General features: G+C 39.7%; 2 protein-coding genes across 3 annotated transcripts; both read left to right on the top strand.

Moving 5' to 3' along the window:
* The first annotated feature begins 14,642 nt into the window (after positions 1 to 14,642).
* On the top strand, positions 14,643 to 18,124 carry LOC146360534 (liprin-beta-1-like). Of its 2 annotated transcripts, XM_084922778.1 has the most exons (5): positions 14,652 to 15,435; positions 16,109 to 16,226; positions 16,325 to 16,369; positions 17,765 to 17,826; positions 17,940 to 18,053. In XM_084922778.1, exons 1-5 carry the CDS (start codon positions 15,349 to 15,351, stop codon positions 18,036 to 18,038), a joined length of 411 nt encoding a protein of 136 aa, XP_084778904.1. In that variant the 5' UTR covers positions 14,652 to 15,348; the 3' UTR covers positions 18,039 to 18,053. The 2 variants fall into 2 exon arrangements, with proteins under 2 accessions (XP_084778905.1, XP_084778904.1); XM_084922779.1 differs by lacking the exon at positions 16,325 to 16,369 and having other exon boundaries at positions 14,643 to 15,435; positions 17,940 to 18,124.
* An 864-nt stretch (positions 18,125 to 18,988) lies between these two features.
* Positions 18,989 to 22,552, top strand: LOC146360533 (liprin-beta-1-like; the record flags this gene model as incomplete). The annotated part of the gene is made up of 7 exons (XM_084922773.1): positions 18,989 to 19,120; positions 19,249 to 19,360; positions 19,480 to 19,568; positions 20,716 to 20,894; positions 20,925 to 21,219; positions 21,316 to 21,381; positions 21,466 to 22,552. Coding segments are annotated over 7 exons (957 nt in total), but the record flags the coding sequence as incomplete, so codon positions are not given.
* Between the last annotated feature and the right edge of the window lie 279 nt (positions 22,553 to 22,831).

Raw genomic sequence — 22,831 nt, 5'->3', positions numbered from 1 at the left:
AATTCTTCTTTTGCTGTTATGCTGTTTTGTGGATCACAAGGTTTAAAACTACTTGTAAACACACACACACACACACACACAGTAACTCCACCCTAACCTGCAGCTGCAGCGCAAATAACAACGAAAATTGTTTGTAAACGTGTCCTGGAGTTTACAGGTGCAGACAGTGCAACAGCTTCCAGGTCATTTATTCTGCCAATATAGCAAGAAGGTCATAACTGCTTCAAGCACTGTCTATATCAGGGGTAGGCAACGCCAGGCCTCGAGGGCCGGTGTCCTGCAGGTTTTAGATCTCACCCTGGGTCAACACACCTGAATCAAATGATTAGTTCATTACCAGCCCCCTGGAGAACTTCAAGACATGTTGAGGAGGTAATTTAGCCATTTGAATCAGCTGTGTTGGTTCAAGGACACATCTAAAACCTGCAGGACACCGGCACTCGAGGCCTGGCGTTGCCTACCCCTGGTCTATATGATCTGGTCAGAGAGGCTGACTGCATCACCGCTGATGATGAGTACTAGCGGTTCTGAGACAGGAGAATCAAGCTCTTCAGGTTGAGGACCAAGATTCTCCTGTGTCGGGACCACATCAGTAGATGGTTCTGAGACTGGAGAAACAAGCTCCTCAGGTTCAGGAGCACTACTATGGCAATTTCCCACATGCCAAAGCAACGGAGGAATGTGCTTCATTTGAGCACAACACACAGGGAACCAGCAGTCAGTGATGGGCAATAGAGGAAGCCTGGAAGCAAGAAGCAATCCTGGACTACAATAGGCACAAATACAGCTTGGATAACCTAGAGAGGATGTTAGCACCTCGAGTTGTTGAAGGAAAACTAGCTGCTGGCTCTTTTCTCCAAAATTTGTTCACACATATGCTTGTTTAAGATGCCAAATGTTAATGAAACTATGCATATTCATGTAACCACAATAAAAGGCAGTGCTACAGGGGAGCTGACCGAGAGTGACTGGGGAAGCGGCAGGAACAGCGCTTGGTCCGGTCATCTCCCTCGTGCACGAGATCACACAAAGAGCTCTGGTGCCTTGCATCTTGCTTTTGCTAGTTGCAGTAGGTTGCCTCAATTGTTCCAGCAAGGTTTGTACTTAGACAAGCCTAACATGTTTCATCATGAAAAAATGTGAACTTTATTGCTATTTCCCCCACCAAAATGTAGTAATAATATGTAATCTGACTGGTATTCAAAGGGTATAATTTCTGAATTTGAATTATATATTGGTTTTCATAACTAGCACCGTTGCTAATTTAAAAAATCAAGTCAATGAAAGTAGGAAAATGATTTAATATATATACTAATTTGATAGCATTTTGTGTACGTAAACAGGAGGTGGTTATTTTGGCCATGAACAAGCTGAGAGGGAGTTTTTTTGTTTTTCTGTCACTGCACAACAACAAAGATGCATAAAATTCATTGATACTGTTAATTATTGCTAATGTAGACCGCTCATAGTTGTCCAGGATTGTCATGTAACCTGCGAGCCCACAAATCCTATTTATTACAAAGATGACTGCAAACACGATCTGAATGTTTAAGCTCAGAGTGTTTGAAAGTACAAACTAAAGAAAGTGGTTACATTTCTCAGTTTGCTCTCATTAACATTGGAGAAGAGCGGCTGCAAGGCGTGATCCTGCACTGCCCTGACTTACAAAGCTTGCTCTACCCTAGGCAGTTCAAACACAGAACACGTCTTTGTACAAGCACAAGACACAGCAGGCGCTAAATAAACTAGAAAAGATTTGTCACCTGAACAGAGATTGTGTGGATTCTATCCCAGGTGTCATGTGATTTACACATAAACTCCACAGCTCATTGAGAATAGCTGACAGCTCCTGCTTTACAGCTGGTCTGTTATAGAAAGTGTCAGACAGAGGCTATGCAAACATCTGACGCATGCACACGCAAATGGAGGAAACATCAGCAGAGTTTGGTTTATACCACTGTACCTTGATCCATTCAGTCCACTGAGGAACACTGCAAGGAGCAGAAATCCACAGAACAACCTGCATATAACCGATGTGAAAACAGTTTCTATACATGGGAAAAGCAGCAATGTTCTGACCTGTATTCAGCTGCCCGTGCATCAAATTCAAATTCAAATTTTATTTGTCACACACACACACACAACCATACACAGTATGACATGAGGTGAAATGCTTGTAGCTGCGCAATGCCCGACCATTAAATGACTGTGGTTTTACAGTATTTACAATTTACAGGTTATTACAAAATTTACAGATTTAACTTAGAAATTTACAGTAAAAATGTGCAAATAGCAGAAAGAGATTATAAATTATAGGAAGTGTGCATCAAGAAAATCCAGAGTGCGTGTGGTGATGTGATGTGTGTGGGAGAGTCCAGCCCAACACCTGGTTCAGGGCCCGAATAGCGTGGGGGAAGAAGCTCCTCCTCATTCTCTCTGTTTTGGCCTTAAGGGAGCAGAAGCGCTTCCCAGACCTCAACAGTGAGAAGAGTCCATTGTTGGGATGGGAGAGGTCCATCATAATCTTCCTAGCTTTGGCCTTGCACCGCTTGGTGTAGATGGACAGCAGGTCAGGGAGCTCTGATTGAATGATGCGTTCGGCCGAGCGCACCACTCTTTGCAGATCTCGTCTGTCCTGCTTGGTGCTGTTCCCAAACCAGGTGCAGATGTTTCCCTTCAGGACGCTCTCGATGGTGCAGGAGTAAAAGTTCTTGAGCACCTTCAGTGACAGATGGAAGTCTCTAAATCTTCTGAGGAAGAAGAGATGTTGACGGGCTTTCTTAACCAGGGTGTTGATGTGACAGGACCATGACAGGTCCTGAGTGATGTGGACACCCAGGTATCGGAAACTGCCCACTCTCTCCACTGGCGTGCCACTGATGATGAGGGGCTTGTAATTCCTCGGCTGCTTTGTAGTGAAGTCCACGATCAGCTCCTTAGTCTTGCTGACGTTTAGGAGGAGGTTATTCTCCTGGCACCAGGTCTCCAGGTTCCTAATCTCCTCCAGGTAGGCCGTTTCGATGCTGTCGGAGATCAGGCCCACAACAACAGTTTCGTCAGCAAACTTGACAATGGAGGTGGTGTCTGATGTGGCTACACAGTCATAAGTGTACAGTGAGTACAGCAGGGGGCTTAAAATACATCCCTGAGGCACTCCAGTGCTGAGTGAGATGGAGACTTGTTTTCCCACCCTCACTGATTGGGGTCTGTCTGTGAGGAAGTTGAGGATCCACTGACACAGTGATGAGCTGAGTCCTAGATCCGTCAACTTGGTGAAAAGCTTAGAGGGAATCATTGTGTTGAACTGTAGTCCACGAACAGCATCCTAACATAATTCCCTCTGCAAGTGTCCAGGTGACTCAGGGATGTGTGGAGCAGGTGAGATATGGCATCGTCTGTGGAACGATTAGTCCGGTAAGCAAACTGAAGTGAGTCGATGGTGGCAGGAAGTGAAGAAGTGATGTGATCTCTCATCAGTCTTTCAAAACACTTCATTACAATTGAAGTCAGTGCTACTGGACGGTAGTCATTGTGGCAAGCGGGCTGTTGTTTCTTTGGAACAGGGACAATGATGGACTGTTTGAAGCACATGGGAACCACTGCTTGGGCCAGGGAAAGGTTGAAGATCTCAGTGAACACCGGTGCTAGCTGGTCAGCGCAGGCTCTCAGTACCCGGCCAGGGATTGCATCTGGTCCTGCTGCCTTCCTGGTGTTCACCCTCCTGAAGGTGTTCCTCACGGCATGCTCTGTGATGATGAATGTAACGTCTTCACTGGTGCACTCCGAGCACGTGCAGCCGTTTGTTGTTTTAATTGCTGCAGCGTGGAAGCGAGCATAAAACCTGTTCAGCTCATCAGCCAGTGAAGCGTTGGAGTAAACAAACTAATTTTCAGTCAGTAAATAAAAATACAAACCTCGCAGACATGACGCCAAATGAAAGTGTCCACTGTTTCAGCCTGGACTGCAGCAGAGGACTCACAAACAGCCTGTCTGTCTAAAGGTCCAGCCTCCATCCAGAATCTTGCAGGGGACTTTCTGAGCCTGAGACCCACTTTTAACCACCAGATGGCGGCTCATTTCAGGGCACAGCCTCTCTCTATGGTTTTGCATGAACTTTTACTAAAGTGATACAGCGATGCAGCTTCAGGTGGTTTTAATTTTTATTTTTCATGCAACTTAGCTTATAAACCAACACATACTTGATACAATTTAATATCAGGTCCCATCCAGAGTCTCAGTGAAATGTTTCTCATGTATTGTTTCAGTGTAAAGGGGGATAAGAGAAGGGTAGACACTATATTCATTGAGTAGATAAAGTAGGCTGTGCAAAAGTAAGGTGAAATGTAAATCTAGGGAAAGGCAGGGGTCTATGCCCTGAACACAAGGGAGCGTACTGAGCTTTCAAACAGCTGCTGTCAAACAGCAGAAAATGTTTTCTCAGAAATGAAAGCCTCTGTGCTTTAAAATTCACCAACATGCTAAAATTAAAAGTTAAGGGCCTAGATTAAATTTAGTTCTTTGGAAAAAGGTTAATGGTCTCACTCTGCCCAGGAATGTAGCTGCCCTGGTTTACCTCTGAGCAGGAGCATGCATATTTGTTAACTATGTGAGCATGTCCTGTAGAGTGACCACATGCCAACAGCATTATTATAGTAGGTTACACTGTAGTGGCGTGATATATATCACCAGTACAGAGGTCAGAGGTGGGTGTACCTCACCACTGAACCAGGACTCTTGTGCAGAACACATCTCATAAGTTTAATGAGTGTTCTGTCATTTAGAGCCACAGCAGTTCACACGTCTAAACTCAACAGCATTCAGATTTTGTGCCGCCTCACAGCGGACAGACTGATGACCTGTCCAGCGTGTACTCTTCCTCTCACCTTATGAAAGTATGAATAACCTCTTTGTGTGTGTGTGTGTGTGTGTGTGTGTGTGTGTGTGTGTGTGTGTGTGTGTGTGTGTGTGTGTGTGTGTGTGTGTGTGTGTGTGGAGGTTACAGATTTAAAGATGCTATGATTATTGTTTATCAGAGACCTGGAGAAACAGGATTATAAGCAAGTACAAGTAAATAGACAGCTCAGGTTGGGTGCTTTGGTGGTCTGAAGTTAGAGAGGCAAAGTTGAGCTTGCTTGTACATGTGCAGAGGAAGGATTGTCAAAGGATGTTGAAGATGGAGCTGCCAGGCAGGAGTAAAAGAAGACAACCTCAGAGGAGGTTTGTGAATGAAGGAGGACAGAGGGTTGGTGTGATGTGGGAGGATGCTAGAGATAGGGTGAGATGGAGGCAGATGAAAAATAGTAATTTGTTGGACAAAAGTCAGATTTATTGAAAGTTTCCTCTGACAAGGGAATTTTTGTACCATAATCATAATTCAACTGACACTATTAGTTTCTATAGCAAACCTTCTACAGCCCGGCAGGAAGTGCAGCTAGGAAACGGTGCACTGAAAGACAAACCACTAACAGCATAATAAAACAAAATGTTGCATTATGATCATTTTATCTCAAGTTTTTTTGCCTTGTTAATCACTGGAGATCAGCTGAAAGTTAAATTTGATTGACCACACAGCCTGTTTGTCTGCCCAAAGTTAACATGAGAGGGAGAAACAGCAACAAAACGTTTGTTTTATGACAGTAAATCAACCCCATCTTTAAAAATAAACATTTTACTACTACAAGTTGAAATTTAATTCCCCCCTCAAATCGTTTCTCTGTTCCCTTTTACAAAACAGTTTTAGAATATTGTCAGGAAGCAGGTTATTTATTGCTTTATACATAAATTGTGCAGTGAGAAAATGAACCAGATCTGTGAATTTTAGAATTTTTGATTTTAAGAATAGTGAATTTGTATGATCTCTGGAACCAGATTTATGGATTATCCTTATGGTCCTTTATTGTAATATAAAGATTGATGATAGCGAACAAGTATTGCCCCAAACCTCTGCACGGTAATGCAAATGCGGTACAATCAGGGAACAATACAGAATGTGGAGTGATTTGTGGTCCAGAATGTGTTTTACTTTACTCAAGATTGAAACACTTTTTGAAACAATTTTGTTGTGTATATGATTTATATGAGACTTCCAGTTTAATTTATCATCTATAATCACACCAAGAAACTTATGTTCAAGTACTCTTTCAATTTCCACACAATCTGCACTTGCGCATTTCTAAGGGAATTCCCAAATAAGATTAATTTAATTTTTCTTAGATTTAGGGATAGTTTGTTCCTGTTAAACCATTTTTTAATTTTGCACATTTCTGAAGTAATTGTATCCAGCAGCTCCTTTAGATGGACACAGCTACTCCCCCTCCACTTTTGTTCCTTCTATTTACAAAATTCACATCATATCCCTCCAGTCCAAAGTCCAGTCCTTTCTCAGCATTGATCCATGTTTCAGAAATGGCAATAATTCCAAATGGATTTGTCAACTCATTTAGATATTCCTTTATATTGTTGAAGTTGGCATACAGACTGCTGCTATTAAAATGGACTATCGATCATTTATTTTCGTGTTTAAACTGTTCATCGGTGAAGTAGCAGCAGTTATTGCTGATGTTGTAGAAGAAATTATTTTCTGGGTCTTTATCCTTTTCTAAGTCTAGAACATTATGGTCTGTGTATCGAAATGTTCTCAGTTCCAGATGATCATAAACAGAATTCCAAAGAGTTATATTGATATTGTTGTCAGATGCAGATGAAGTTCTTTTAGACTGTGTTGGAGTCAAATTGTTAAATGTTGTCATTGTGCTACTTAAATTTGTAAATCTTAGTTGAAACTATAGGATCAAAGACATTCCTTTGTCTCTGACCACCTCTCCAGCCAATTTGTTGGTGGGGGAGGCTGACGTTTTTTTTTTTTTATTAAAGGCACATCTTATCTGAAAGATCTGTTTCTTGTGTGGTAAGCTTCCTGCTTTTATGATCCTTTTGGTGAGCAGGACACACACACACATTCTTGCACATGCACACAGGTGCTTACACGTGCACACACATAGTGCCTTATCTTTTAGAACTATAGTGGGGTTTTACAATGGGAGGGGCTTGTGTGCACTGTAAACTGTGTCATGGAAATAAAAGGCTGCTTATTGAAGAAGTTGGGTTGGAGACAGGTGAGGAGCGTTGAGCTCCAAGAGCCTGATTCCGACCAGCCTTCCCTTGCTAGCAAGTAAAACCTGGTTCCGTTTTGTTTCCTTGCTTTCGTGAATGAGAATAAGTTTCCAAATTAGCGGGGCCTGTGGAAGCGCAGACCTAACAGAGTGTGCCATGTGTTGTGCTGTGTGTCACGTCACATGTGTATTCATACCTCACAGTGAATATAAACCGCTAAGCCCACCAGCTAAATCCTGCAACCACACAGACCATACTGATGGATTACCACAGAGTAAAAATGGCTTGAGCAAGAAAGATCAGAACTCAGCCTGAACCTCCTGTGAATGAGACGAACTGTGTTTGACCTCCAGTGGGACAGATCATCTTAGAATTGTAGACATATTCTTGCTATATGACAGATTCCCCGACTCATCTTCAGCCTGTTTCCAGCATTTCCTTTTCTGTTAGCTGCTACTTTAGCCAAGCAGCAGCGTGAGTACAAATTACAACCTAAAAAAGCCAAAAAACTGTGACCTGTTCTCAATTTTCTACCACGGTCTAGCCATCTCTTAAATCTTAATGTTGATTCAGATTCACACTACAACCTGGGTTTGCCTCTTATCTGTATTTAATTTAATAACAGTACAGTACTTTGTTTTTGGTAAGCATTGTTCTTAATGTAAATATGTAAAAATTGTGTGTTTTTCAGTTCTGTGTCTTGTGTACTGTTTGTTCGTATGTGTCTTTCTTGCTACTGTTACATCCAAATTTCCCCTTGTGGGACAATTCAAGGATTATTCTATTCTATGTCATTTGTTCACAGCCTCTCCCAGTCAGAGCTTTTCTCCATGCTTGTCTTACTGCACATGATGTTATTAGCACAACCACTTTAAAGGTGATAATTTAGGACTTCATCAATAATACAGACAGCAATGTAGTTAAACATCTTACACTTCATTTTTATTAGCAATGAACTTAACCTACATACACATTGTATTTATCACTACTACTCATTACAATATTCATTGTTTGCTCAAATGTAATTAATACTTTCATTTTTCTAAAAATACCTCAAAACACAATTGTATGGAAGTAATAAAACACAAACAAATCAGTAAAATATGTATTTTACAAAATTGTGCTAGATAACATTCTGCAGTATTGCACAAACTCTTTCCAATGATAAGTAAAATATGAACTATTTTGACCACTTTTTTCCATTTGACTGCATAAAAATGAACATTTACAACACATCTGCTATATCCTGAACATTTAACACATCTACACAGGCATTTGAAGAAGGATCTTGAACTGTCACATGAACTGTTAATTTAGACTTCATCATTATGCAATGCATACCCTGCTGCATCTAAGCCCAAACCAGTAACCAGGCAGAAGTACAGAACAGTGTCCCTGGTAAATGAAGAGGAATCAAATGGGGCTTGTGTTTGTGTGTATTTGTGTTTTAATACATGGTGGTGAAGCATCTTTTTTTAAGACCCAAAGGGTTACTTTGGATATTTAGAAGTCTGCTTTAACTCCAAATGATCAAAATTTAGATATCTATAAATTTCTAAGAGATCATAGTCATGTTTCTGCAGTCAAGCGACTAGTCTAAAATTATGCGTGATGACACTGCACTATTTCACAGAACCAGACTTCTAAAGGTCCAAACTAATCCTTTAACATTATATAGAAAGATATGCACATTTACAAAAAACAACAAAAAGCAAAACAAAACAAATCGAGAACTCCAAGGATGTCGTCTGACTTCCTGAGGAAGGCCAGTGGGCCGAAAAAAACAAAGAAAACCTGTTTAAAAAAAAAAAGTATCCCATCCAAAGAGCACCTCTGAGCAGAAGTAGTGAATCCAACAAGCGCTCCTTTACAAACCCTTTTTTCCAAGTTACACATACAGAACATTCTGTGCTTACATCCCGTCATTGTAAGCATGAGTTCAATTTAAGGGCAATATCCCCAAAATAAACTGAAAACACACGATCCTTTTGCACATTTTGATTTGATTTTGATTTGATTTGATTGATTAGCATTCAAATATCTCAGTGAAGACAGAACAAAGATCTACCACAAAGCAAGAAAGCATGAGACAAGGCTAATCAAAAGGTACTGGCTGAAGCATTTGCTTATTACGCCACCCCTTTTAACAAAAGATCTTTTTGCATGCAGCTCCTGTACACAGGGCTCAAAGCAAATAATAAAACAAAGCAAAAACAAAACAAACAAACAAACAAACAAGAAAAAAAAAACTTTCCACCTTAGATAAGTAACTACATCAAAGCAAAAGAATCAAGAGTTTTTTTGTTTTTTTGCTCTTTTCATTCTTGATATATATATTTTTCTAATACTCTATTTTTAAACATATTTTTAAACAAGGAAATTGAACTACACCTTTTTAAATCACTGTCATAACTATTCCACAGGTTAACTCCTCTAACAGAAACACATCTCTGCTTTATATTTGTCCTTATCTTGTTTTTTTTAAAGAAATCTGTTCCCCTTAAGTCATATTGACTCTCTCTGACTTTGAACAGCTTCTGAGTACTGGGGCAAAGCAAGTTATTTTGTGCTTTATACATTATCTGTGCCATTTTATATTCAACTAAATCATAAAATTTCAGGGTATTCAGATTAATAAACAAAATGTTAGTTGGTTCTATATAGTTTGATTGGTTCATAATTCTTATAGCTCTTTTTTGTAACTTGAAAATAGGAAGAGTGTTCATTTTATATGCATTACCCCATATCTCCTGTTAGTAAGTCATATATGGAAGCAACAGAGTACAATAAAGTGTGTATAATGATTTTTTGTTCAGGACATGCTTTGTTTTATAGAGAATAGCAATGGTTTTTGACATTTTTGTTTTCACATGGTTTATATGAGCAAGAAAGATCAGAACTCAGCCTGAACCTCCTGTGAATGAGACGAACTGTGTTTGACCTCCAGTGGGACAGATCATCTTAGAATTGTAGATTCTAAGATGATAACTCAGCTTATCATCAATTATCACTCCAAGAAATTTATTTTCGTACACTCTTTCAATTTCAATTCCATTAACCCTTATTTTAGATACATTTTTCATTTGTCTAGTGCCAAAAATAATAAATTTTGTTTTCTTTATATTTAATGATAACTTATTTACATCAAACCAGTTTTTTAATATATTTAACTCCTTTTCCGCTGTAGTCAGAAGCTGTTCTAGGTTTTTACCTGAGCAGTACAGAGTGGTATCGTCAGCAAACAATACACATTTTAACAGTTTGGAAATGCTACATATGTCATTTATATATAATATAAATAATTTAGGGCCCAGCACAGAGCCCTGAGGAACACCACAAGTTACCTTCAACTGCTTAGATTTTACATTATAGAATAATAAAGGTAACTTTTCATCCACTTGTATGCTAACCCTCTTATGCCATATCTCTCTAGTTTATTCATTAATATAGAATGATCAATTGTATCAAACGCCTTTTTTAAGTCTATAAAAACACCAACAGTATATTCCTTATTATCTATAGCATTAGATATCCCTTCTACAAGTTCCATTACTGCCATCGAAGTGGACCTTACATGGAAGGCAAACTCGTGTTGTAAATATTCTTTTATTGGTGAGGAAGTTGTGCAATATAATTTACTTAAGCTGGTAAAAAGATTGAGCATTAAACTGGCTAGTGTATTTTGGGTAAGAGGGTCTAACAGGGGAGAGATGATATAGAAACATGACGTCCTTGGCCTCTTTAATAAGGAACTGACCTGCCTAATGCTGGGCAGACGCTGTGCGATTTTTTTCAGTCGCGCGATTCAGCTCCTGCTCAAACTGTACGGTTGACTCGCAGGGGTTAGAAGTTCATAGGTCACGATGCAGGGTCTCACACTATACGGCCCGATGCTCTGATGCGACCTGAGTGCTCACACTGTGCGTACATAAAATGAAAGTTATAACAGAAATTCTGTCTCTCACTCACACAGACACGCACACCACCACCATCAACTTTGCTAAATTGCTAATGAAAAACATTGATCAGGCAGCTGTGATTGAGCAGCAGTGTAGATCCAACTATTTTCACGGTTGTTGTGGTCGTGATAATTTTGTGAGGCCACATCGAAAAGGCTCGGATGAGCTTTCCAAAGTTCTACAAGTTGTGCCTCCATCGCTTGTGTCGAGATCACACGCTGCACTGCCGTGCTGCGCTGTCTTTTTCGCTGACATTTGTGTTTGCGCGTGCGCAGTGTGACAAACTGCGGTGACACCCTCACGACGGTCGCAAGGATTTCAAACAGGTTTGAAATCCTCACGACCAAGCGATTGATGATCGGGAGCTGGTCGTGAGGTGTTAATCGTGTCTCGTTACCCCACATATACTATACGATGCATGACGCACGATGAAGGCCAAAATCAGGCCGATCGCCAAAACGGTCGCACGACTCAAAAATCGGCTCAAAATGGGCCAAAAATCGCAGTGTAAGCCCAGCATAATGTAGAACAAAACACATGTACATTTTAAGGATCACTGTAACCTCAATGGCTTCAAATAAACCTTTGTTTTACAGATTAATTTATGTCATGTCACATTTTTTCATACTGGGGTTGTGGAAGATATCCTTCACAAAACTAAAGTGTAAAATATATCAACACACACAGACACACACACACACTGAGCCTTGAGGGGGAGAGGGAGTCACCTTTATCAGTCAGCAAGTCTGGTGAACCATGTGAAGGAAAAGCTGGAATGACTTTAAGGACTAAAAAGCACTGACATTACAGCCTCTGACAGAGAAATTCATAAATAAAACATCCTTAATTCATGTTTCCTGGGACATGAATTAATCAAGATTTTCTAAACATTTCCTGAGATTTGGTTTCTCTTGGTTATGAACAATTTTGAAATTCTGCTTTTTGACTTTTTCTTCCACCCTAAATATCTGTTGTGTTAGACTTTCTGCCGTCTTTGCTTGATAGTCAAGATTTTGTAAACATTTCTGGAGATTTGTGTTCTCTGTCTTTAACTTGTTTCTCTCAGGAAACATGAATTCCTGGGAATTAATTCAGACATGAATTAATTCACTGTCTGACAGAGAGATTTGAGAGGAATCACTCAGATTGTACGAGTCGGTGGCGAGAGAAATATCGCCACCAAATATGAGCCTATGGAGCTTCAAGAGAAAATTTAAGATTTCCAGCTTGAGTTGAGCACCGTTAACCTCAAGAAGAATTATTATAAAAATAATTTCCATCGCTCTAGAGACGAGCTTAAACAGATGCATCCAGTTTGGCATGAGAACAATTCAAACATTAAGGAAAGCGCTTAAAAGGGAGACAGTTTAGGATGAGATCAAACAAAAGCTCCCTGATAAGCTGGCGCTTCTTGAATCTAAGCTGAAAAAAGAAAGCAGGCAGCGTATCAGAATTTGTGTGCAGAGGTTCATGCCCTGCAACAAAAGGAAAAATATCTTGTTTGAAAATTGGTGGTGAAACGGAACACTGTTGATCCGTGATCTGAACCAATCCCTCTCAACGGTTTGGCATGCGCATGATCCGAAGATTCGAAAAAGCAAAAAGGAAAACACATTTCCACTGTATGGTGCGCGGGCCTGAAGTTCAGGTCAGTCTAAAACAGAGAAAGCTAAAAATAACATGCCATAAAGAACGATTGAGTTTGATAAAGGTTTTGGATGAGAAGGTGAGCCAGAGAATGGAGGAGCAGGTAGTAGAGCATCTTTGCGAGTGGGACAAACACTACGACAAGCCCCTGAAGAGCAGGGCCTTGTTAAAGATGAAGTCCTTATCACCCAAGCCACCTACAGTGTTTAAATCCCCTGCTGATATAGTGCAGGAAGTCCTATTGAGTCCTCGTACCTCATCAGATTCTGACAGCCAACCATTGCGACCAACGCTGTTGTGCAGGATTTCAGATGCCTTGAGGAGGAGACTACCAGACCATCAGCTTCAGATACTAACAGAGGCTCAGAGAGAGGTAAATTATAGGTTACTTGGTGGTGTCAGAACTGTACATTTTCAGTTTGAACTGTACATTTTCAAAGTCACTCAACTAACTTTTAAATTTTCCCATTCTTTCATCTACAATTATATTTATAATTGTTTTTATGTATATAATAAAGGTATGTACTTTTGCATTTACTGACTATATTGGAGGTTCTTTTTCTAAATGTTTTTCTTTACACTCCAAAAAGTTGATTCTGTTCATCTGGACGTAGCGTTTACTTTCCTGGATGATTGAGAATGCATCAAGACGTTTTTCTTGACAAGTCTTAGTGTTATATTGTCGCAGAGTTTGATCAGTGTTAAAACAGAGTAGAAAATAGGGCTTGTAGATGGTGTCAAAAGCTCTTTCCAATGAGTTTGGCTGTATTGTCGATCTAAGATGAGTCGCGCCCCTGAGCATCATCATAACCAATCACTACTCAGATGTTGAGTTGAAGCTTTCAAGCTTTGAGTGCATTTGTTAAAAATATGCTCCTCATTATTGCCTGTCAGGTTTGGCTAGTAGATGTGCATGAGAAGATTGATGAGAAAATTTGACGAAAAGATGGAAGAGTTTAAAAGAATGACTCAACAGTCAGATGACATCAAAGATCTGATTGTGGCAGAGAATGAGAATTTGCGCGCAGAGATTAAAACCATTCAGACAATGCACCTAGACGTTCAGGAAAAGGAAACATTTCTCCTTGAGCAGGAATGAACTACAGAAAGAGAACACAATTGAGCATTGCTACTCAGTTGGCCCAGATTGAAAGTGAGAGAGATGAATAAAGGAAGGAGAACGCAAGTCTAAAGAAAGCTTTAGAATGTCTTGAGTACCAAGTAGAAGAAGCTCATCATAAAACAATAAAAAAAGAAGCGATAATAGAAAAACAATATAGGGAAATAGTTCGCAAGACGGAACTGACAGTTGAGCTGAAAAAAGAAATATGTATTCTTCAGCGTCGGGTGAGACATGCACTGGATGAAAAGCAGTCACAGGTGGAATCTCTGGAGGCTAAAATGCAGGAACAGGTTAAAACCATTCAGAGGATGCACCGTGACTTTCAGGAAAAGGCAGAATCTCTCCTTGAGCAGAACAGCAGCATTGCTGCTCAGTTGTCTAGGAATAATGGAATAGGACTCCGGTTCTATTTTGTGGGTTTTCTCTCTGAACTGGGGCCATGATTAAGAGGGACGGCCGGGGGCGTTCGTATTGTGCCGCTAGAGGTGAAATTCGTGGACTGGCGCAAGACGGACGAAAGCGAAAGCATTTGCCAAGAATGTTTTCATTAAGGAGAACAGCAGCATTGCTGCTGAGATAAACAAGTTAAAAGCAGAGAACACAAATCTCAAGAAACGTTTACAAAATCTTGAGTATCAAGCAAAGACGACAGGAAGTCTGACACTGCAAATATTTTGGCTGGAAGAAGAAGTCAAAAAGCAGAATTTCAAACTTGTTCATAAACAAGATCTCATAGATGAACTTTATGAACATCTAAAAATGAAAAGAGAGATCATTGAAAATCTTAAGGATGAGCTGAGAAGGGAGGGAAAAAGTATTAGCTGCTGTTCACAAGATCACTGGTGAACCTCTGCAGCTGGACAATCTTGCTTCTGAACTTGAACTAACCACCATGTTTTTTTTCCTCTCTCCTGGTCACAAAGAGTTTGTCACCCTTTTGCTTCTTAATCCAATTCCATTAACAACATCTGAGATTTCTTCATGTTTTTTAGGATTTTTTTCCTTCTCATTCAGAGATTCTCGTGGCTGTTTGAATGCCATGAATTTAGGTTTTGGTTGCAAAATGAAACAAGTTCAAATATCAAATGGACCCTTAATTGTTACAACACAGACAAGAAAATTGTTTGTTTTACAGTTTGAAAAGAGAAGTTAACCAAGAACACAAAAAGCTAAACTAAACTAGGTGAAGGCCAGCTGACTATCAGACTGCCACCACCCTATTATATGCTGAAGTTAGAAAAGGTGAAGGAGTGACTCTGCTTACTAGAATTTTCCAGATGATTGCTTTGGATGTTTTCTATCTTATGCTTCTTGAACTGCATGTAGTAACTGCGTGTTGTTTGGGGGTTTTGTTGTTTGTTGCGGTGCCTACTTTTAATCTGCTTTAGTGGTCATTTTCCTGGAAATTTAGATATTCAACATTTCTTGATCTCTTTTTATCTTCTCTCCTTCCCATTTCTGTTTTCTTCTTCTTTCCGTGGTTTGTCTCTTTACTGCTAGTCACTAATGGCCAAGCTTTCTAGCCTGAAAATCAAAATGGGCCAGATGCAGTATGAGAAACAGAGGAAAGAGCACAAACTCCAGGCGATGAAGGTCGGCTTTTCCCAGGATGACTGTTGTGCTTACTGTATAAGTATGGTTTTTTGACCTCTCCCTTTGGCACCTCTTCTTCTTCTTCTTTTTAATTTTTGAGGCATAAAACGATTAAATCTGGTTAGATTCTGTTTTCACGCTCAAAAATGTATGTATTTTTGCAAATAATTTACTTAACCACGCATCACTGCATTTTGCTATAATGCATGGTTAAGTCAAGTGCAATCAGAAACACCACTTCCTTAAGTCTGCATTTACTAGGCACCAATTTTAGCAAATGCTAATTTTTAAACCACAAGTATGCTTTAATTCTGGGCTTTTGTTGAGAGTTGGCAGAGTTCTTCTTTCCTGTCCCTCTCTACAATTGTCCCACTCATTTCCTTTTTCTTTTTTTTTTAATCCACTCTATTATAACATGTACAAGATATGTCTCTGTGCTTGACTCCTGCTTTGGTCATTTAAACATGTTGGTGTTTTCTTTTTGGAAATGGCTTGCATATTTAATAATATCCAAACACTTCCAGAGATCAGTGCTTATCACCCTCCTCATACTCGTTACCCTCCTGCAGCCTGTGTGCCATGTCATCCTCTGTGAACCCCTGTATTGTGGTTTGTTTGGACTGGGAGTGGGGGAGGTGGCAAAATCTTCTCACTGTTGTCCGTTGGTGAACAGGAGGAGCTAGCCATACTGAGGCGGCAGCTGGAGGGCAAAGACGGAGAGATGAGGAGACTGCAGGACGAGACGGGCTTCAAGGCCATCGGCTTGAACGGTGCAGAGCCCACAGACAGAGGTGGGGAAACCAGACAGATCACACGCCTCGCTGAAGATCAGCATTCCTGATGTTTATTTGGAGCAAGTTTTTACTTTATAATTTCTTGTCCTGTTTAGTCTCTCATCCAGATGAAACTCTTAGAAAGAGGCTGAAAGAAAAACGTAAGGGTTTTTTTTATGTCTGTGATTTTATTATTGCACTCACCTCCACCCCTATTTGCATGAACGAGCATGAGCCATCTGAACTCTGCTTGTCCATTATAACCAGTTCCAGTGCTAGTACCCGACCACAGCGCGCCACATCTCAACTTTGGCACGAATCTTGTCACTGAGTTTTTAATGCCCGGCTACAACAGCAACAAGAACAGTTTGCCTTGTGTTTTTAGCAGGAATGAAGAATGAACTGTTTGTTGTGACCATTCAGACTGCTTACTCCACCTTCTGACTCATGTCTTCCAACGTTAATCACCTACCTCTCTTCACCAGCAACCTGTGTGTGCGTGTGTGCGCACCCTGCTAACCTGTCCTGCTGTTGTGCTTTTCAGTATCTTTCATGTACAGCTGTCTTAATAAATGTCCACTTTCCCATCAGTTATATATACTATACTCTACATTCATCTGTATAGAACAGTTTCATTTTTCATGCACAGCACACGCACTCTCCATGATTCTCTATATTGAAGTACAAATTACAAGTGTCCATTTTAAGAATCCTATTGACTAAAGCAAAAACACAAGCTTCCTTCATGTCTTGAGCATACCTTTTAAACATTTACAGTGCAGGTGAGGAAAAATAAGCGAGGCCCCCGAGTTTAATAACTAGTCAAACTTTTCTTGGGTAGAAGTAACCTTGAATAAACATTTGTAGCTGTAGACCAGACCAGTGTAATGTTTAACAGGCATGGGGTTTTTTGACAGTTTATCCTTAGGACTGCTTCTGCTCAGCCAGATTCTCAAAATGTTTCAGTATGAATGAGTTTCTTGAGGTCATTCTGCAGCTTTTCTATCAGGTTCACTCCAGAAGAAGGATTTTCTTTGTAGTCATCCTTGAGTAGATTTATTTCAAAGTTTTGGCCTTTTGTTTCACTGCCAACAATAAGAGTTTGAGAGATATAAGCATAATTTGCAGTGTGAACTTAAAAAGAAAAATGAGGAAACTGAACAAGTGGAGGACAAAAAAAGTTCTGTTCATCCATCTGTTTTCTGAAGTATCAGAAATGTTCTAGGTGAAAGGGTGGCTGTGAAGAAAGAAGGGAAACTGGTAGAAAAGGCTGAGGTATGCCAAAATACACAAGTACTGAAAGGGACCGCTAACAGAGTGTGTGTCAGTGTGTTGAAAAGTGGAAATGTTTGAGCAAAGGTTAACATGTAAAACACCCGCTCACACCAACACTGTGTGTACGTTTGGTTTCTAAAAAGCAGTGTGGCCGTGATGTTGCTGGACTGACAGCCTGTAATGTTGCATCCTGTATGTTAAATTTTACATATCCTCACATTTTAACACCCGTAGACTTCACACCAGGAACTCTTTCCGTAATCTTTTTCTCTCCTCTCTAGATGTGGAAGTCCAGAGGATGAAGAAGGCAGTGGAGTCTTTGATGGCAGCAAATGAAGAAAAGGTACATCTGACCAGCTAGGATTCACCTTGTATCACATCCCAGCTACCCAAAGCTGCTCTGGGGGGGGGGGAAAAACTGACCTTATTTCTTTTTCTTTACCTTTTCCTTTGCAGGATCGTAAAATTGAAGAACTGAAACAGTCACAGCTGCGGTACAAGAAAGTTCAAGACATGGTGATGTCCGTGCAGGGAAATCTCAGACTTACAATCTAAAAATGTAAGTATTTTGACAAATTTACATAATATTTGATTCATATTTAAAAACTGACATGAATGATGTGCTAAAATAATGCATTTTAAGCTGTTTGTGACCCGTGGTAGGTACCTATTTAAAATAGGACAGAGCCGTAGGTGCACGGTCAGTTAAAAAGAGTTTAATTTTGAATACAAAATAAAAGTAACAGTGTAACAGCGGCACCTAAAAACAATTAAAAACTTTACCTTATTAAAAACGATAAAACTGTATGATTGCCCGTGAGACAGGACAAGCGCTGCGGGGAACCGTTTAAGAACAAATCGACATAGCACACACGTTAAAAAGGGACGGCAAGTCACACATGACCCCAAATGGGCATATATATATTATATATGGTAAATGGTAAATGGCCTGTATTTATATAGCGCTTTACTAGTCCCTAAGGACTCCAAAGCGCTTTACATGTCCAGTCATCCACCCATTCACACACACATTCACACACTGGTGATGGCAAGCTACATTGTAGCCACAGCCACCCTGGGGCGCACTGACAGAGGCGAGGCTGCCAGACACTGGCGCCACCAGGCCCTCTGACCACCACCAGTAGGCAACGGGTGAAGTATATATATATATATATATATATATATATATATATATATATATATATATATATATATATATATATATATATATATATATATATATATATATATATATATATATATATATATATATATATATATATATATATATATACGTATATATATATATATATATATATATATATATACGTATATATATATATATACGTATATATATATATATATATACGTATATATATATATATATATATATATATATATATATATATATATATATATATATATATATACGTATATGTATATATATATACGTATATACGTATATATATATATATGTATATGTATATATATATATATATGTATATATATACATATATACATATATCAGCGTAACCGACGATGTTAAAATACTAAAAGAATCAGTCTCTGTGGTGGCTTGCGTGTGGATCTCCTCTGGACAGACGCTGCTACAGGCCTCGCAGCTGGACCTGGAGAGGGTGCGATGAAGCAGAAGAATTTAATAAGTTTACCAACACTGGAAGAAAAGCAAAGTATTCCTGCCCTGAACTTCCTGTGTAGTAACTGGGGAATGTTGTATGTTTAATCCAAACTTGTGGATGTTTAGGAGCTGGGCATCAAACACCCGCTGCACAGAAAGAAGCTCCAGCTGGCTCTTCAGGCCCTCGGCTCAGAGGAGCAGGACAATAAGGGAAAGCTGGACTACAACTGGGTGACAAGTAAGTACCAGCTGCTAGTCGAAGATATGAGTCGGCTGGCTGTTTTTTATGATTGTGATGTTTTACTTGATGTTCTACTCGAGTTAATAATTCATGTAATTCTCTCTGCCTCTTCTCAGGATGGCTGGATGACATCGGCCTACCTCAGTATAAGACCCAGTTTGATGAGGGAAGAGTGGACGGTCGCATGCTGCACTACATGACTGTGGTGAGTGCCGATAGGAGACATTCACTCCCCTCACAGACCCTGTGGATAAGCTGGGCTGATGACTCTAGTGTCACCTCATGTTAGTGTTACTGCACAGAGCTCCAGTGGTGATGGAAGCCTCACTACAAAGCAAGTTTAATAAACCAGGAATATGTTTTTATTAGGAGGATTAAAGAAGTCTAATTTATTTTACATAGACTCTGAGCACTTACACCAGTGGATGGAGAGGTCAATAGCAACAATACTTCTTTGCATACATACATTTCTTTTCACATCACGTTATGGAAAAAAAGACCAAGAGAATTTCTCTTCCAACTCTTCTGTTTTGCCTCACAGCGGACTAAACCCTCCTTACGTTCACAAACAACAGCTCGTTTCACAACATTTAACAGCCGAATAATTAAAAGCTTGAAAAGGAAAAATGTCAATACAAAATGTAGTCAACTTCTGAAAAGAACAGTGCAGACGCAAAGTAAAAATGTTTGCTTTGTGCATTTTCTCACTTGGCCCTCATGGTACTCCCTCAAGGTAAGTAAGCTTTAATACTCATTCTTAAATGTACCCTCTTCTTATGGCACATTTTTAGTCTTACTCTTTAATCCTGGTGTTGAAAAAAGCGTAATCTTTGCCATTGGTAAGTCAAAAATTCAAGTTAACAACTTCAAATTTCAAGTTAGTTTCTCAATTTTCAGTTATTTTCTCAGAAGTTTGAGGAGCTTCCATAACCTTGGCCTTAAGTAAAGAACATTTACAGCAAATAGCGCCTCAGTGCTCTGGGAAAGGCAGTAAGACCCCCTTTACAGTGTGTTAACTGAACTTCATGGCATCTATTTTAATTATTCTCCCAGAGAACTGATTGGTTGGTATGCTCTGCTCTTAGAAAGCTCTGATCTGTTATTTCAAACAATGTTTCACAGGAACAGGTAAGATGTGCAGCATGAGTTAGCTCTGATGTATCAGTCAGAAGTGACCTGGCATGATAAAAATAAAGTTTCCTCTCTAATCCCAGATTCACCCTCTCAGGTATTTGTATTTCAGCACTGGCTCTCTGATCCTCTTTAAGCTCTGATGTCTTGTGTTTTTAAGGATAACAATCACAGTTAATCAATCTTAGAGCAAATCACTGATATCTTTTTTTGTCCAACAGGATGACCTGCTTTCCCTGAAGGTGGGCAGCGTTCTGCATCACCTCAGCATCAAGAGAGCTATTCAAGTCCTCCGACTCAACAACTATGAGCCTAACTGCCTCCTGCTAACTGCAACCTTTTTGCTCCATCTGGCATTTTTGTGCAACATATTACTTAAAATTTTATTGTGCAATTTATTCCAGGAGGAAAAATGACACTGATGATGCAGAGGTCTCAAAAGCTCACTGATCAAATATGATGACCTTTTTGTGTTTTTTCTAAATCAGAGGTTGGTATGTGTGCGTTCCTGTGCGAATGTATGTAGTACTTACCTGTCCTCTCTCTCTGGTTCACACCAGCCAAAGAAACTATCATTCGGTAATTTTGGCACTCTGAGGAAGAAAAAGCAGGAAGAGAACGAGGAGTATGTGTGTCCGATGGACGTGGAGATGCCAAAGGGTCAGAGCTTCCAAAAAGGCTTCGAGCTCCAGATCTATGAAGATGACCTCGACCGGCTAGAACAGGTGAGCATATTCTTCAGCCTTCATTAATGGTTTGCTTAATTTAAAATAAAAAAAAAAGTCATATTAAATTTGTGCTCTATTACTTTCTGTTCACAGATGGAGGACTCTGAGGGAACCGTGAGACAGATTGGTGCTTTCTCTGAGGGCATTCAGAATCTGACGGTGAGAACCAGGAACATATTACTCACTGATTATTGTTTCCATGGCTTCTGATAGTAAACTTAATGCTTTTCTCTCGTTTACCAGAGCATGCTGAAAGACGACGAACTCTTCAAAGAGATCTCCAATTCTCCGAACCCCAGCGTAACCGACGACGACTCCAACGCATGAGGCTGTCAGCATCAGACCTGATCCTGCTGTGAATGAAACTCTGTGCCAACCCTCTCCACTTGCACACACACGTCTCAACAAAAAAACAAGAATGCTCCCACATTTTCCTCATTTTTAGTGTTACATTCAAAGAAGAGCCAAAAGTATTAGCGTCGTGTCTTTCTAGTTGATTTTTAAATGTTGAAGCCTTCGGTCCAGAGGCCACTTTCACTCCTGAACTTAGTCTTCATTACTCCCGACTGATGTCAGAGGGAACATGTAGGATAACACCACTGTTTGCCTGCCAGCTGGTTTCTGGAGATATTATTACTGTGTTCTATTCGGGTACCTTCCTGTTTTAACTGAAGTGAAAACCAGCAAAAATAAATAAAAAAAACATCTAGAAAATGCCTATATAGATTTAATATATGACTTTTAAATTGCCTTTTGACTGTGGCAATGCTAGAAGAAAGAGTTGGACTAGAAGTGATGTGTTAAGACTGTTTCCATTTTCCATGTAGCTTGCTATCGCCAGTGTGTGAATGTGTGTGTGAATGGGTGAATGACTGAATGTAGTGTAAAGCGCTTTGGGGTCCTTAAGGACTAGAAAAGCGCTATACAAATGCAGGCCATTTACCATTTATCATTTTGAAGTTATAAAGAAAAAACCCTCAAACAGCTGCTATGTTTTCTACACAACTGAACCCTGCTAAAGAAATGACAACAGTCTTTAAATATTATTCTGTCACTTATACATTTACAAATGTGCATATACAGTATAAAGCAAGAATCTCGCTGCATGTTTTGAAACTTCAACACAGTCATATAAGAACTCATCATTGTTTTTACCAAAAAAGGATTTTTAATGGAAACCTGCAGTTAATTCTGGGGAAATGTTGTGCTGCAAGGAAACGTCTGGTTTTCTCAAAGCGATAATGCCCTCTGCAGCTCTCCACCTTCCCTGAAAAGATGTCTTTTTTGTACACTTATGCAATTAATAAATCAATAAAGTAATTTAAATACGTTTGTTTTCTTTGAAGAAATTAAATCTACACCTGTCACAATGTCAGATTTTTTTTTTCAAGCGTCGGGGACGCAAGAACTCTCTAATGTTGGTTGATAATGTTGACAGATAATTGGAGATGAACAAATCAGCTCTACACAACTGCTCTGTAATCAGGATTTCTGTGTTTTCTTCAACAATTAAATCCTCCACAAAGACTTTTATTTATAGAGCCTCAATTTTATTGTCACAAAGAGACGGAGAATGGTTGTTCCCCTTTAGCACTCGGTTCTGGAGTTT

The sequence above is a fragment of the Perissodus microlepis genome, unplaced genomic scaffold (assembly GCF_051167445.1).
Source record: "Perissodus microlepis isolate ML-2025 ecotype Zambia unplaced genomic scaffold, ASM5116744v1 scaffold_36, whole genome shotgun sequence".
Classification (NCBI taxonomy): Eukaryota; Metazoa; Chordata; class Actinopteri; order Cichliformes; family Cichlidae; genus Perissodus; species Perissodus microlepis.
Note: the sequence above shows the minus strand (reverse complement) of the source record. Positions and strands in the feature narration are given on the sequence as shown.